This window comes from Rhinoderma darwinii, chromosome 6 (assembly GCF_050947455.1).
Source record: "Rhinoderma darwinii isolate aRhiDar2 chromosome 6, aRhiDar2.hap1, whole genome shotgun sequence".
Lineage (NCBI taxonomy): Eukaryota > Metazoa > Chordata > Amphibia > Anura > Rhinodermatidae > Rhinoderma > Rhinoderma darwinii.
Window position 1 is genome coordinate 49,223,086 of NC_134692.1, and position 16,269 is coordinate 49,239,354.

At 41.9% G+C, this 16,269-nt stretch overlaps 1 protein-coding gene across 12 annotated transcripts in view; it reads right to left on the bottom strand.

Moving 5' to 3' along the window:
* Nucleotides 1-16,269, bottom strand: part of MAP2 (microtubule associated protein 2) — a 196,097-nt gene that overhangs the window by 55,542 nt on the left and 124,286 nt on the right. For all 12 annotated transcript variants that reach the window (XM_075829689.1, XM_075829687.1, XM_075829685.1 and 9 more), the window contains one exon: nucleotides 14,479-14,759. In XM_075829689.1, coding sequence (XP_075685804.1) covers nucleotides 14,479-14,740 — 262 coding nt within the window. In that variant the 5' untranslated portion in view covers nucleotides 14,741-14,759. The remainder of the gene's footprint in view (nucleotides 1-14,478; nucleotides 14,760-16,269) is intronic.

The following is a 16,269-nucleotide window of genomic DNA, read 5'->3' on the forward strand; positions in this document are numbered from 1 at the left end:
AGCTAACTGTGATTGTTAGCTGTCACGGACAGCAACAATTATTGTGAAGTCACCATGTCGTTTGACATGGTGACAGTTTGAATGCAGGGCGTTACTGTACGCCCTTTTGCTGGAACGCACCGCTAAAAAGGACATACAGTAACGCCCATTTACGGGAAGGGGTTAAGGGCATAAACTTGGACAATGTCCTCAAAAATAAACATACACAAACTAAATGGGACATTTTTAAAAGCCTTTTTAAATAGGTCCTGTGAAAAATATATACCTTATGGGAATAAACAAGCTAAAACACGATGAAACCGATGTGGTTAAATAAAACAGTAAGGGGGCAATACATGATAAAAAGAAAGCGTTCAAACTACCAAAGCAAGATGGTAGTGACGAGGTATTAAATAATTATAAAGAAAAAAGTTGTGTAAAGCACAAATAAAGGCAGCAGGTTGACACAGAGAGACTCATTGCCAAGGAAAGTAGAAATAACCCAAAAATATTTTTCAAATACATAAATAATAAGAAACTGAAGACTGAAAGTGTTGGCCCTCTGAAAAATAATCTGGGTATGATGGTAGAGGAGGATGAGGAAAAGTATAATCTATTAAACGCCCTTTTCTCTACTATATTTGCACAGGAAAATTTAACGTCAGACGACACGATTAGGGATGAAGTAATTCTCCATTAAATGTCACCTGCTTAACCCAGCAAGAAGTGCAAATAAATAACACTAAAATAGACAATTTACCGGTTCTGGATGGTATACAACCCTGCGTTCTGCAGGAATTAAGTAACGTGATAGACAAACCCTTATTTCTGATATTTAAGGATTCGATCATGACAAGGTCTGTTACACAGAACTGACGCATAACAAATGTGGTGCCAATATTGAAAAAGGGGTCAAAAAGCAAGTCCAGAAACTATAAACCTGTAAGTTTAGCCTCCATTTTGGTAAAATATTTGAGGGTTTTCTAAGAAATGCTATTCTCGAGTATCTCAAAGAAAATTGACTGTTAATGCAGCATCAGCATGGGTTTATGCGGGATCTGTCGTGTCAAACTAATCTGATTAGCTTCTATGAGGAGGTAAGTTCTAGACTGGACTTGTGTAAGGCTGCGGATGTGGTGTCTGTAGACTTTTCAAAGGCATTTAATACTGTGACCGCATAAAAGGTTTTTATATAAAATGAAAATGCTGGGACTGGGGGAAAATATGTGTAATTGGGTTAATAACTGGCTCAGTGATAAAAAACAGAGGGTAGTTATTAATGGTACATCCTCAGAGTGTGTCACAGTTACCAGTGGTGTACAACAGGGGTCATTATTGGTCCCTCTTCTTTTTAATATGTTTCATAATGACCTTTTAGAGGGTTTACAGAGTATAATTTCAGTATTTGCGGATGATACTAAGCTCTGTAAAGTAATCAACACAGAGGAGGATAATGTAAAACTACAGAGGGATTTGGAAAAGCTGGAGGTTTTGGCAGAGAATTGGCAAATTAAGTTTAATGTCGATAGATGTAAGGCCCTGGGCCATGGAAACAGATTTTACAATTATGCAATAAATGGTAAAACACTGGGTAAAAGTACTACTGAAAAAGATTGGGGAATATTGGTGGACAGTACATTTACATTTAGCAACCAGTGCCAGGCAGCTGCTGCCAAGGCAAGTAAAATAATAGGAGGCATAAAAAGAGGCATTGATACCCATGACAAGAACATAGTTTTGCCTCTATACAAATCACTAGTCAGACCACACATGGAATAGTATGTACAATTTTGGGCACCTGTGTATAAGAAGGACATGGCTGAACTAGAATGGGTGCAAAGAAGGGCAACTAAGGTAATTAATTGAATGGGTGGATTGCAGTATCAAGAAAGTGTATTAAACTTGGAGCTATTCAGTTTAAAAAAAAAGAAGGCTTAGGGGCGATCTAATTATAATTTATTTACAAATATACAATGGGACAGTACAGAGATCTTTCTAATGATCTTTTTACACCTAGGTCTGTAACAAGGACAAGGGGGCAGCCGCTACGTCTAGAGGAAAAAAGGTTTCCCAACCATCACAGGCGGGGATTCTTTAGGGCAGATTCACACGAACGTTGCGTTTTTGCGCGCGCAAACAACGCGGCGTTTTGATAGCGCAAAAAACATTTGACAGCTGCGTGTGTCATGCGTGTCTGATGCGCGGCTGCGTGATTTTCGCGCAGCCGGCATCATAGAGATGAGGCTTTTCAACGCCCGTCACTGTCCAAGGTGCTGAAAGAGCTAAATCTTTCAGCACCCTCGACAGTGAATGCCGAACACAACAGCGAAAAACCTGTAAAAAAAAAAGATAAAGTTCCTACTTACCGAGAACTTCCCGGCCGTTGCCTTGGTGACGCGTCCTTGGTGACGCGTCCTTGGTGACGCGCCTCTCTTGACATCGGGCCCCACCTCCCTGGATGACGCGGCAGTCCAAGTGACTGCTGCAGCCTGTGATTGGCTGCAGCCTGTGCTTGGCCTGTGATTGGCTGGAGCTGTCACTTGAACTGAAGTGTCATCCCGGGAGGTCGGACTGCAGGAAGGAGACAGGAGTAATCGGTAAGTTAGAACTTCGGGTTTTTTTACAGGTTCATGTATTTTGGGATCGCAAGTCACTGTCCATGGTGCTGAAACAGTTTAACTCTTTCAGCACCATGCACAGTGAATGTCTCCCGACGTCGCGGACCGGAATTTTTTTTGCCGGGTTCGGCCAAAACGAGTTTGGCCGAACCCGGTGAAGTTAGCTTCGGTTGTCGGGGTTCGCTCCTCGCAAAGACACTCCGTTTGGATGCTTGGAAACAGAAAAGCACGTGGTGCTTTTCTGTTTCCATTCATCCTTTTGACAGCTCGTGCGCTGTTTCAGTCTGTTCGCACGGAAGTGCTTCCGTGCGACCTGCCTGGTTTTCACGCACCCATTGACTTCAATGGGTGCGTGATGCGTGAAATACGCAGAGTTATTGAACCTGTCGCGTATTTTGCGCAGCGAACAAACGCTGCGCAAAATACACGGACTGTGTGTACTGCCCCATAGACTTCTATAGGGCATTGCGTGCCGCGCGAAAACCACGCGGCCTACACGCTGCCAAATTACGCTCGTGTGAATCCCCCCTTACTGTGAGAGCAGTGAGACTATGGAACGCTCTGCCACAGGATGTTGTGGTGGTTGATTCTTTGAACAAGTTCAAAAAGGGCCTTGATGCCTTTATCAAAAAATATAATATTACAAATTATGAGTACTGGATTCTGTAGATGGGACGTGGATCCAGGGATTTATTCTCATATTTGGAGTCAGGGAGGAATTTTTTTTTCCCTAATGAGGCAATTGGCATCAACCTCATGGGGGTTTTGCCTTCCTCTGGATTAACACAATAGGATTATAGGTTGGACTTGATGGACCTGTGTCTTTTTTCAACCTTATCAATTATGTAACTATGTAACTATGATTGGCTCTATTGTGTTATTACTGTGTCTGGCACTGCTGCATGAGCACCACGCAGGGTTAAATTGTTTGAGCACTGATGGGGCTGTTTCTATTACATTAGCACACTGTAAAGGATTTGCCAGACACAGGTTCTGTGTCGACGCCCGTGGGCAATCAGTCTGCACCTGCTCCTAAGTCTGTGAGACTGACTCCATCTTCCACCACTCAGGATGGCAGGCTTAGGAGTGGGAGAGCCTATCACAGCCTGGCCAGACGGAGCTAGTTCCCGCCCACTGTCTATTTATACCTGCCTTTCCTGTTCCTCCTTTGCCTGTGATTCTTCTATGCTTGTTTCCTGGCTTGCTGCTGCTGCTTGTACTACTGATCCTCTGCTTGTTATTGACCTTGGCTTTCTGACCACTCTCCTGCTCAGCGTTTTGTGCCTCGCTCACTCCTGGTTTGACACGGCTCGTTCACCACTCTTGTTGCTCACGGTGTCTCCGTGGGCAGCTGCCCCGTTTCCCTAGCTTCTGTGTACCCCTTTCTGTTTCGTCTGTCTTGCACTTACTGAGCGTAGGGACCATCGCCCAGTTGTACCCCGTCGCTTAGGACGGGTCGTTGCAAGTAGGCAGGGACTGAGTGGCGGGTAGATTAGGGCTCACCTGTCTGTCTGGGACCTTCTCATTACACACACATGGTTGGTTCTATTATCTTGGCACTGTAGGATTTGTACATTTAATGGCATTTTATTAGGCTACTTGTGCACTGTATGGCTGCATTATTTGCACTACTATGTGACACTGTTTAGTTTTTACTCAGAGTAACAACTAATTTTTAGACAGACCAAAGGGGCTCAACTCTACCAAAATATTCTGAAAGATGTGTAGACACTTAAAAAGTACATTGGGCTACTAAGTATACATGTACAATCAATAGTTTGTGTCCTAACTGTGCTACTCTCAAAAGACTGTTATAATAAAAAAAACCTAAGTATAACAATATGAAGCATGTAACTTTATGATATTACACAGATTTTCGCACAGGCTAAAAGTAACCAGACTGGCTCCAGGGACTTCCTCAAGAGCAACATTGCTTCATATCTACCACATTGAAGCTTATTTCAAGAGACAAGAGAAAGGAGCACTGCGGCGGAAATTGTATTTTTACTATTAATGATGCTGAAAAAGGGACAGACACTTCGGAACTAATGGACGTCCTCTATAAATAGAAGAGCCAGACGCTTCAATTTACCCTTGAAGGCTTTATACAGAGATTCCCTTAACTGTACTTTTCTAATGGTTCACTCAGAGTTCAAGGAATAGTTAGGGTACAGCCGGCTATAAACTGTTTATGAAATTTCAAGTAGCCCGTACATTTATGCGAGTTTGCTTGCCATTTTTCACCTCATTCTTTCGGGTTTTATTACTTCCAGCTAAGGATCAATTTTAACGATAATCAAGGTTCAAAGAATGAGAAAAAACAAAATTTACATTGAGGAAATTTTGTATCATGTGCCTTATATACTCTTATTCAAGTCACACAAATAGAAGTCAGCCATATCAATTCAACCACCAATCAATGGGGGGGGGAATGTTACATAGTACGGTTGAAAAAATACATATGTCTATCAAATTCAACCAAGGGATGGGAAAAAGGGGAGGGATGAAACCAAAACTCTACACATTCATATAGGAGCTGATATTTTTTAGTTCTAGGAAATTATCTAAATTATGTAAGCCTTTTTTAAAACCATCCACTGTAGCTACTGTGACCAGCTCCTGCGGTGACTATTCCATAGATTCACAGTTCTCACAGTAAAGAAGACTTGTCGCCTTTGGAGATTGAATCTTTTTTTTCTCCAGACGGAGGGAGTGCCCCCTTGTCTTTTGAGGGGGTTTTACATGGAATAGGTTTTCAATATATTTCTTGTATGTGCCAATAATATATTTATATAAGTTAATCATGTCCCCCCTTAGTTGTCTCTTTTCAAGGCTAAATAGGTTTAATTCTTTTAATCTTTCCTCATAACTTAGATTCTCCATGCCCCTTATTAGCTTCATTGCTCTTCTTTGTATTTTTTCCAACTCCAGGGTATCCTTCCTATGAACTGGAGCCCAGAACTGAACTGCATATTCTAGATGAGGCCTCACTAATGCTTTGTAAACTGGAAATATTATATGTGTGTCCCACGAGTCCATGCCTCTTTTAATACACGACAATGTCTTGATGGCCAGAGAAGCAGCTGATTGACATTGCATGCTGTTATTTAGTCTATGATCTACAAGTGACTCTCCCAGTGTAGCTCCTCCTAAGACATATGATGCATGCAGATTGTTGGTACCCAGATGCATAACTTTACATTTATCTACATTAAACCTCATTTGCCAAGTGGATGCCCAAACACTAAGTGTGTCCAAATTAGCTTGTAATTTATGAACATCTTCCATAGACTGAACAATACTACATAGCTTGGTGTCATCTGCAAAAATAGAAACAGTGCTATTAATTCCATCCTCTACATCATTAGTGGTGCCCATTCAGAGTAGGAATCATTGACCACAACTCTCGGGATACGGTCCTTGAGCCAATTTTCAATCCAATTACAAACTATGCTTTCTAAACCTATAGTCATTAATTTACCCATTAGGCATCTATAAGGGACAGTGTCAAATGCCTTTGCAAAGTCCAAAAACACTATATCCACAGCGGCCCCTCTGTCTAGGCTTCTGCTTACCTCTTCATAAAAACAGATCAGGTTGGTTTGACAACTTCCGTTCTTAGTAAAACCGTGCTGGCTGTCACTTATAATAAAAAAAATTGTCACATAATCCTGTATATAGTCCCTCAATAGCCCCTCAAACATTTTTCCAATGATGGATGTTAAGCTTACTGGTATATAATTACCTGGGGAAGAACTAGAGCCCTTTTTGAAAATAGGCACCCCATTTGCCCTGTGCCAGTCTGTTGGCGCTATACCAGTCACTAGAGAATCTCTGAATATTATGTAAGAATGGCTTCCCGCCACTTGTAAAATAGGGCGTGGTGCCGTGAAGGAGAGACGGGGCCACCCACAGTCCAACAGCTCAAAGCTTCCACTTTGTGGCCCACGGATAGACTGAGATGTGCACCTCTTAATAAATTAGGTGCATCCTACTCCTGTGGGCTTAGGTCTAAGAATGGCGTATAAAATGCCAATCTTAGTGAATCTGCCCTCAAACAGGAGATGCCCTCTATGGTTACTATAAAAAGATCCAAGTCAGGTTACAATTTTTGTAATGTACCTCAGACACGGGGCTTGTTAAGGCTAGCACATACTCTAATGTCAGACCAACTTCTTAATATTACAACAGTTACTTCAATGTCTGTTTAGAAGAAACTAGCTAGGGTCAAGTATAGCATGGTTCCACTGTAAGTGGATGGCTGCTGAGGTAACTCAAACTAAAAACAAAGAAGCAAATGTTTAGAAAATGTATCTCCAAACTGTATCTACTTGGTTTGTGGCTTGTTAATCTTAATTTGAATGAGGGATGCTAAGAGATAAACCAAGGGTAGTTAGACTACTGGCAAAGTCACTAAAGGCGGATACGTCTCCCAAGTTGACTCTACAGCTCGTGGTCATCTCTTTTCCAATGGGTTCTAATGACTCAAAGTTTAAAAGGGTTTTGCAGAGAGAAAAAATTGATGACCTATCCTCAGGAGGGGTCCGACTCTCAGCACCCCCTGCTGATCAGCTGTTTTAAAAGGGGCGCTGCGCTTGTGCGAATGCTGCTTCCCCTTCATTGCTCAATACTGTTAAACAGCAACACACTTGTAGCCGCGTTTCACTGTATTACAGCCTTCTCCCATTCAAGTGAAAAAGGCTGAAACATGCGCCTCTTAATAAATTAGGCGCGTCTTATTCCAGCATGTTTTAAATTAAGGCGCATGAAACGCCAGTCTTAATAAACTTCCCCCTTAATAACCAAAAGTATGTGGAAAACTCTAATTATTGAGTTCAGGTGTTTCAGCAACACCCATTGCAAACAGGTACATAAAATCAAGCACATAATATCAGCACTTGTTGTTAGGCTTGAGAAAGACCCTTCACTCACTACGGGTCGAAACGTTGCCTGTTTACCGTAATATGTTTTGACATTAAAACCTGTGCTGTTGTCCTGCTACTTTGTTGGAATTTAAATATGGCACTGTCACAGGATGCCACCTTTGCTACAAGACAGTGCAGGAAATTTCTGTAAGGCACCATGCACAATTCCAGGCATGGCAGGCCGCGGACAGCCGTTCGTATTTACGGGCTGTGCTCCCATTATAGAGTATGGGAGCACGGTCCGTAAAATAAGAAAATAGGACATGTCCTATTTTTTTCGAAAAGTTTCTACAGCACAGATACCTTCTCGTAAATATACGGGAAGGTGTCTGTCGGCCATAGAAATGGATGGGCCCGTAATTACGGGTGATTTTACGGTCATGTGCATGGGGCCTAAGCGAAGGGTAACAACAACTCAGCCACAAAGCATTAGACCACGCAACCTCACAGAGCAATGTCATCAAGTGCTGAAGCAATGTGAAATATAAAAATAGCCTATCCATTGCATCACTCACTACAGTGTTTTAAACTGGCTATGGAAGTGACATCAGTACAAGAACTATGGGTTGGTAGCTTACTTAAATGGATTTCCCTGGTTGAGCTGCTACACATAAGCCTAAGGTCACGATGCACAATGCCAAGAGCTGGAGTGGTGTAAAGCGGGCCATCACTGAACTCTGGAGTAGTGGAAATGTGTTGTTTTGGAGTGATGAATTACATTTCACTATCTTGTAGTCTGATGGATGAATCTGGGGTTTGGCGGATGCCGGAAGAATGCTACCTACTGAAATGCATAGTACCTAATGTAAAATTTGGTGAAGTATGCATAATGGTATGGGGCTGCTTTTCAGGGTTTGGCCCTTTATTTCCAGTAAAGGGTAATGTTAATGCTACAGCATAAAAATACATTTTAGACAACTGTATGTTTTTAACATGCCATTCGGACTAAAGTCAATTCGTTTAGAAGGAATTTGCTCATCTCTAACCATAATCTAAAGCCTTCAATACTGCTTTATGCCTAAATACAAATGATATTTTTACACAAAATATTAGCTGCCCTTTTTAAGACTACCATGTACTATACATATGAGAGTTTGGCAATTGTCCCTAAAGATTTATTTCTGTACTGACATTTCTTCAGGTACTATATGCTGATACATTATCCACGGAACTGTAGCAACTACCATCATTTCTATCACAAGTTCTGCCTGTTCGCATTCTGCCATTTTCTCTGCAGACAACTGTAGCCCGGATCAATGCAATTTGTCCTTCCGGTAATGCACCAGCCGGTTTACTGCATGAATAGAATCAAAATAAATGAAATTCAATCTAAGAACATGAGCATGGCTAAGCCTTTATAAGAACGTGTAAGGTCAGTCCACTTTAAGCTGTCTGACCAGATGTTTCCAAAACTTTCATCTAATTAGGATCCCAGCCTTTTTATAATACTAACAGCTAACTCCCTTATCCCATATATTTTCTTTGCAAACATAGAGCTTCAGCACAAATTTAAAATGTGCAAGGAAAGAAATCCTGGACAATACATTATATAACATTTCCAACAACAAAATCATGCGTCCATAGAATAATGGCACAATAGAGTTTGTATGCGCAGAATACAATAGTTACATGTCCATGCACCTCTGCCAACAAGTCTTATACAGTGGTCCCTCAAGTTACAGTGGCCTCAGGTTATAATATTTTCATGTTACGATGTCCTTCCTGGGCCATGGAAACTTGAAACTACATTCAGGTAACCACAGACAGTGCCGATGACAGTAGCAATAACGTGAAGACCCAGCCAACCCAGACCCATCAGTTGTATCTGCCTATTTTTCTTTAATCTTTATTTGGTATTTTGAGCTGACATTTAAGGGGCTTTTAGTTTTAGTTTTCCATAACATTATGGTCTCAAGTTACAATAATTTCAAGTTACAAAAATAGTTTCAGGTTTTGGCACAAATAATGAAAAAAGAAGTTCCACAATTTGTCTTTGCTTTTGTTTTTTTTATAGCATACACAGTTCAGGATAAACGATGCTATAAATTTATTGTACAGGTTGTTATGGACCTGAAACGACCAAATGCGTGTATATTATTTTATGGTTTGGGACTTAATAAACTTAACTGAATAAAGTTTATTAAATCCTGATTGTGCGACACAGTAGCAGTGCCATGGGATCAGCATGACGAGTATGCTCATCATGATGTGGCAAGTGGTAAAAGTCAAGTAGTAAAAAATACAGTTTCCAGCAGGATGCAGACAAGCCACAAGGTTATATGGAGGGAGGTCGCACTGCTGCAAAATACTTATGAACATCCACTCTCACACACCTATCAGTCAGGAGGAGGTTGGCTGCTTAGTATTAGGGTATATTCAGTGCCCTGGACCTTCAGCGGTGATCGCCGTTCCCTGTTAGACTGCAGACGGCTTACATAGGACGTCTATGAACCCATCTACAGCCTTCTACCGTCTACAAGGAACGCCGATCACAAGCAAAAGTGCAAGTCACTGAATATATCCTAACACTGAGCAGCCAACTCCTAAATGGTAGGACCCCCACCGATCAAAACTTTTGATATGTTTCTATGACAGGTTAAAGGTTTTTTAAAAGTACAGTTACTCTTTTAGTGGTTTTGAGGTATTTTCCGCTATTTAGCCACCCGTACTAGCTGCATTATTTTATTTTTTACATGGACATTTTTTAGCTGATATGTGTACAATTTCATAACCAATAATGTATGTTTTTAATTAAGTAATAATACAGGCATTAATCTTTGTGTAATAAGCACAATGTCCACTTCTGCTATCACTGACTTGCTTCTCCAGCATAGATAAGGTTAATTATCGTCTGTCTCCAGGGATACTGAACGCTGAGTCTTTGTGGGTAATATTGGGCTGGCTGAATGGTTGTCATGACAACAGTGGTGGGAAGCAGCTGGATTTTAGGCCTGTAACCGGAACAGAGACGACTGTTTCATCGTAACTAATGATCTTCCTGACACACCGGAGCTTTTATGCTCACAAATAAACATCCCTATAACAAACATTCAGCTATAGCGCAGGCCAATATTGTCCCTACTACTGCACTATAAAATATGACTCATATATATCCAATAGCATACAGACAGGGGGTAGGGGTGGTTATAGGGTTAAAGTCCCCGCACTGACAATGACAGTTCTGGGCACACGAAGTCTGTACCCTAAATCATGCCCCAAACCATGACGGCAGTTAGGAAAGGCAAAGCTCCCAGGAGGGATAAGTAATAAAAGTCGGCAGAAGTCGGCAGGCTTCTACCTGCTGATTGTAATCTCTGACTTTTGAGCAGGGAGGATGCACCTAGGTACAACAAGCGTAATCAAAGATCACTTTGATTCCGCCCGTTTAGCCCCTAGATGCCTGGGGCATGTAAGGCGTTAGAAAGAGGGAGTGCTTTTTACCGCACAATGAAGGCATTTAAAACGAAACCCAGAAAACAATGACGGACTTGCTATTTATTGCCGATTTCATGCTACAAATAATGTTTTTTTCAGTTTCCCTGTACATTATATGTTACATAAAATGGTGCCATGAAAAACTACAACTCGTCCAGCAAAAATCAAGCCCTCAAACGGCTATGTCAACGGAAAAATAAAAAAGTTATGGCTTTTGGAAGGTGGGGAGAAAAGAACGAAAATGAAAAAACGACCATTGACCTGGTCATTAAGGGGTTAAAGAAAAAGTTTAGACACCCTTCAAAACTGGATCATTCTTCACAGAATCAGTCATGGCGCTACAACTTATCCAGTTCCTAAAAATGTATGGCCTATCCTCAGGATAAGCCATCGATATCTGATAGGTCGGGATCTGACTCCCAGGACCCCTCCAATCAGCTGTTTTGAAGAGGCCGCAGCGCTCGTATGAGCTTTGCTTTCTCTTCATTTTTTATCTGCTCCTACTGTGAATCGCTGACACACTTGTAGCTGTGGTTCACAGTACTACAACCTTCTCCCGATGATAGGCTATAAATTTTTAGGGACTGGAAAACCCCTTTAATTTATTACGTCTGACCATGACTCTGAATCATGAATATTAGACTTTTAAACTGTTTCCTTGTGGTAGACAAAAGGAGCCATGTACCGACAGTGTTTTTTCACGCTGATTTTGACACAGAAACCTTGCCGGAATCAGCACCAAAAATCGCCCCAGATCTCGTTCCATTGATTTCAATCAGAGGTAGAGGCATTTTTTTTCCCAGGTTTTTTGTTTCTTCGCAGAAAAAAAAGCGTCATGCCCTATTTTGAAACGGCATTTGTCTGGTGCTATTTTGCTGTGGTTTTGGCAGTTGCTAAATTTAAAAAAGTATATAAAACGCCTAAAAAAATTGTAAAAGAACATAAAAAGTTAATTTTTAGGCAGTTTTTTGCTGCCTGGCAAAAAACACTGTGTGCACATAAACTAACCGTTGTACTGGCCTTTAGCTTTAGTAACACTATGCAGAAGCACATGCTAGTCCGACGGATTCTATTTTTAATGAGGCTGGTTTCACACAGTGGGACACATTTCTTAAATAAAATCCACCAGAAAACGTGTGAAATAGTGTAAGTGAGATGCGCCATATTTCTATAAGAAATTAGCCATTCTTAATCATGTTCTCTGACATACAACAGATTAGAAGAAATATTTTATGGTTGCGCCCAAAAAAAATCTTTAAAGGAACGGTGTCATGAATTTATTTTATTTTTTTATTAATTTATGTGTTTTTATTTAATAAAATATTATATTTACTTTATTTATTTTTTCACATAAAATGTTTTGTTTTTTATTTAAACTTTTTTACTGTGCTGGGGGATGCCATTTTTTATTTCATCTGTGTAGGTGTCTCTTCACGACACATACACAGATTAAATATGGCAGCGACAGGGCATAGGAGATAGGAACTGCTCCCATTCCTATCTCTTGTGCTTCTGCGTCTAACTCTGTATTGCACAAGCTTTGTGGCATGCGCAGTTGAGAGTGAATCAGCTGGTTTGTAGGGGATAGCCGGCGCCATTTTAGTGAAGACCAGCCGCACTGCAGGTGAGGTGTGTGTGCGTGTGTGCATGAATGCGGGAGGAGGGGTTTGTGTGTGGTGGGGTTGCATGTTTGGGGGGGGGTTTGTGTGTGTGGGCGGGGGTGCGTGTGTGTGGGGGGGGTTTGCGTATGATGCGGTTGCATGTTTGGGGGGCTTGTCCACACGTAACGGAATTACTGCTAGTTTCTGCGGAATTTCTTTGGAATTGCTGCAGAAATTTTCTGCAGCAATTCCGTTACGTGTGGACAAGCCCTAAAATCTCTGGGAAATATCACTGAATACTAGAATATGTTATGTCCTGTTTTCCCTTTTTCATTTATTGTTACCCCAGTGTCACATTGCCTCAAAGTATGTGAACAAACCCAGAAAGCGACAATGTTAGAGCCAATGTCTAACTGATTTATTGTGCAGGCATCCGAAACGAGCGCCACCAACTCATTTATGATAACCAAATGGCAAAAAGAACATATTTGCACCTAGAATAGCACATTCCCTCCAGCCAAACATCATAACAAAATCTAAATGGCACCAGGGCTGACCTTTTCATACTTCAAAGAATCTCAACAATGTAATTTCATGCCTCCGGCACAGAATTCATTTTAACAATCTGTCCACAGCAAACTAGACGTGGAGCTTCAGAAAAAGCTCAGCTTCATACGACTAATTGTAACATAACAAGCCGAATGCTTCAGGAAACATTTAGAAGGCACTTTAAAGAATTCTAAAAAGGACAACAACTTTACAGTGACTGGTAAATCTTATATATTGTAAGCAATTTGACAGCACAGATGGATGGGCAGTTATCATTATTCTTTTACTCATTAAGGCTGGGTTCACATTATGCCTTTTTGTTGCATTTTTGTTGCATTTTTGAAATGCGGAAAAGAAAATTACATGTTTTTTTGTTTTTTTTTTAAATACCTACTGCATTTTTACAAAGCTTTTCAGCTGTAATCTGGTTTTCCATTTACTGGTCATAGGCTTACAGCTGAAACCCTTTTAAAAACGCATGGGAATTTAAAAAAATGCATGCGTTTTTAAAAATGCTTTTTTCCCCCCAGGATTTAAAAAAAATAATTAAAAAAAAAAAAACACAAAAAAAATGCTACAACAAAAGCGCACGATGCGAAACCTGCCTAATAATGCTCAGTCAAAAACCTATTAGGATGTATTGATCAGGGAACTTTTATCAGGGGGGTGGCTCCAAGGCTTCAAATCAACCACAATACTCTGGCTGAGTCCACGCTTTATCCTGTCCATGATAGATTAAGTTTACACACTTTACTTGTGTGATCCTGGTTTTACAAAACTTAATGGTGCACTTATGCCCACTAAATGTCCTTGTACAGTGCCCAAGAAGGAGCTGGTAAACCAGATGTCCCATAAGCTCCTTTCTTCTGTAAACTTTTTTAGCCACTGAACAGAGCCAAGAGAGATTATGTGACGCACTTCCCAGTAGACATGTAAAAGGAAGAATCTTCTAATGGGTTCATGTAATTGTCCTATTTGTGGCCCTAGTTTGGTTTTAATAAAGCATTGCACAGATGCCCAGGATCCCTTTACAAACCTATCATATGAAGCATTTTCCTTACCACTTGTAACCATATAGTTTAGTGAGGTCACCTGAAACCATAACAGACTAGGATTGCATCGACACCAAACACAATGGGGGAAATTTAGCAAAACTACACTAGTGCAAGACAAAATTGAAAGAGCAATCCATAGCAGCCAATCATATTCCAGCTCTCATTTCCCAAAGAGCCACTGAAAAATGACAACTGGAATCTAGTTCATCGCTTTTTCTTTTAGAATAGTTTTGATAAATATTCTCCAAAATCTCACAAATGTGTCTAAAACATAAGACATTATAGAAAATTGTATTGCCTGAATACACATCCTTACCTGCAGTTTCTGAATCGCCAGATGGCATCTCTCCATTGATGCCATTCTCCTTGCTTGTAGGATGGGATTCTTGGAGAGCCCTCGCCCCATATGCTCTTTCCTCTGACTGTCTGAAGGGAATGCCATTGGAGCTGTGGACCATTCCATCTCCTGCTCCTCCTTGTTCCTTCATATCTGTTGTGTGAGGAAGTGGTGAGGCCTCACTGAGCTGCCCTGGTGCCCAGTGGGATGATTTGGGCTCATCCTGCCTATTATCCGTCATTCTTCCTCCAACCAGAAACCTGCAACCAAAATGAAATTATTTACCTGGAAAAGGCATATTTACAACAGTATACCCATTGTTTGATTAAAAATAATTATTTTATTAATGGCAGTGGTCACTGGCGTAGCTATAGGGGTCGCAGCGGTCGCAATTGCGACCGGGCCCCGAAGCCAGGGGGGCCCACGGCCCCCCGCACCACATCAATAAAAAGTTACTATAGTAACTCGGGCCGCGGGCCCCTGTTACTATAGTAACAGACTGTACTTACCTTCCTGGTTCTGGATCGCAGCGGAGGTCCTGACGTCAAGCGCTGTGCGCAGCGCATGACGTCACAGCGCTATGCGCCGCGCACAGCATCGAGAGGACAGAACTACCGCCTCGGCTGAAGAGGACTCCCGGGACCCGCCAATCAACTGTTTTGAAGGGGCCGCAGCACTCGTACGAGAGCTGCTCCCCTTCATTCCGGTCACTTCATTCCGGTCACACTGTGAATCGGTGTCGGCGATTCACAGTGTGAGCGAGTAGTGAAATGAAGGGGAAGCAGCTCTCGTACGAGTGCTGTGGCCCCTTCAAAACAGCTGATTGGCGGGCCCGGGAGTCGGACCCCGACACATCAGCTATTGATGGCCTATCCTGTGGATAGGCCATCAATGTTTAGGGACTGCACAACCCCTAAGACTACGATGTAGCAGGCTTAAGGGGCCCATGAGACAGGATCACAGATTGTGTGACCCTGTCTGCTGGGCCCTGTATCTAAGCCAATCACATGGTAGGCTTAGATACATGGCCCATGCATGATCCTGTCTGATGGGCCCTGTATTTAAGCCAATCACATGGTAGGCTTAGATACATGGCCCATGTGTGATCCTGTCTGTGGGACCCTGTATCTAAGCCTACCACACTGTAGGTTTAGATACAGGGCCCCAGCACACAGTAATCTTATACTGTATAAGATTATTGTCTGCTGGACCCTGTATCTAAGCCTACCTTGTGGTAGACTTAGATACAGGGTCCCACAGACAGTATCACACATGGGCCCTGTATCTAAGCCTAACACATGTGTTACTAATCTTTTTTTTGTGTGTTTTCTTACAGGTTCGGTCGTTGGACTACGTCGGATTCCAGGACTACTTCGATGACGGCTTTTTTTTTATTATCAATAAAATGGTTAATGAGGGTTGTGTGGGTTTTTTTTTATTTCAATAAAACATTTTTTCCATGCCTTTGTTTTTTTTTAAACTATATTACTACCGCCTTAGTAATGGCCGCAGGCTGATTGACAGCATCCATTGCTAAGGCGGGGCTTAGTGTTAGCCGATGCAGAGGCGAACACTAACCCCCTTTATTACCCCGGTACCCACCGCCACCAGGGGTGCTGGGAAGAGCCGGGTACCATCCAGTACTTGACCATCTGTAGTGACGGTCAGGCACCAGGGCGGCCGCAGGCTGGTAGTATCAGAAGGGGAAAGGCCAGATACAGTGGCCCTTCCCACCCTGGTAATGCTAGGCTGCTGCTGCTTTATTGTATC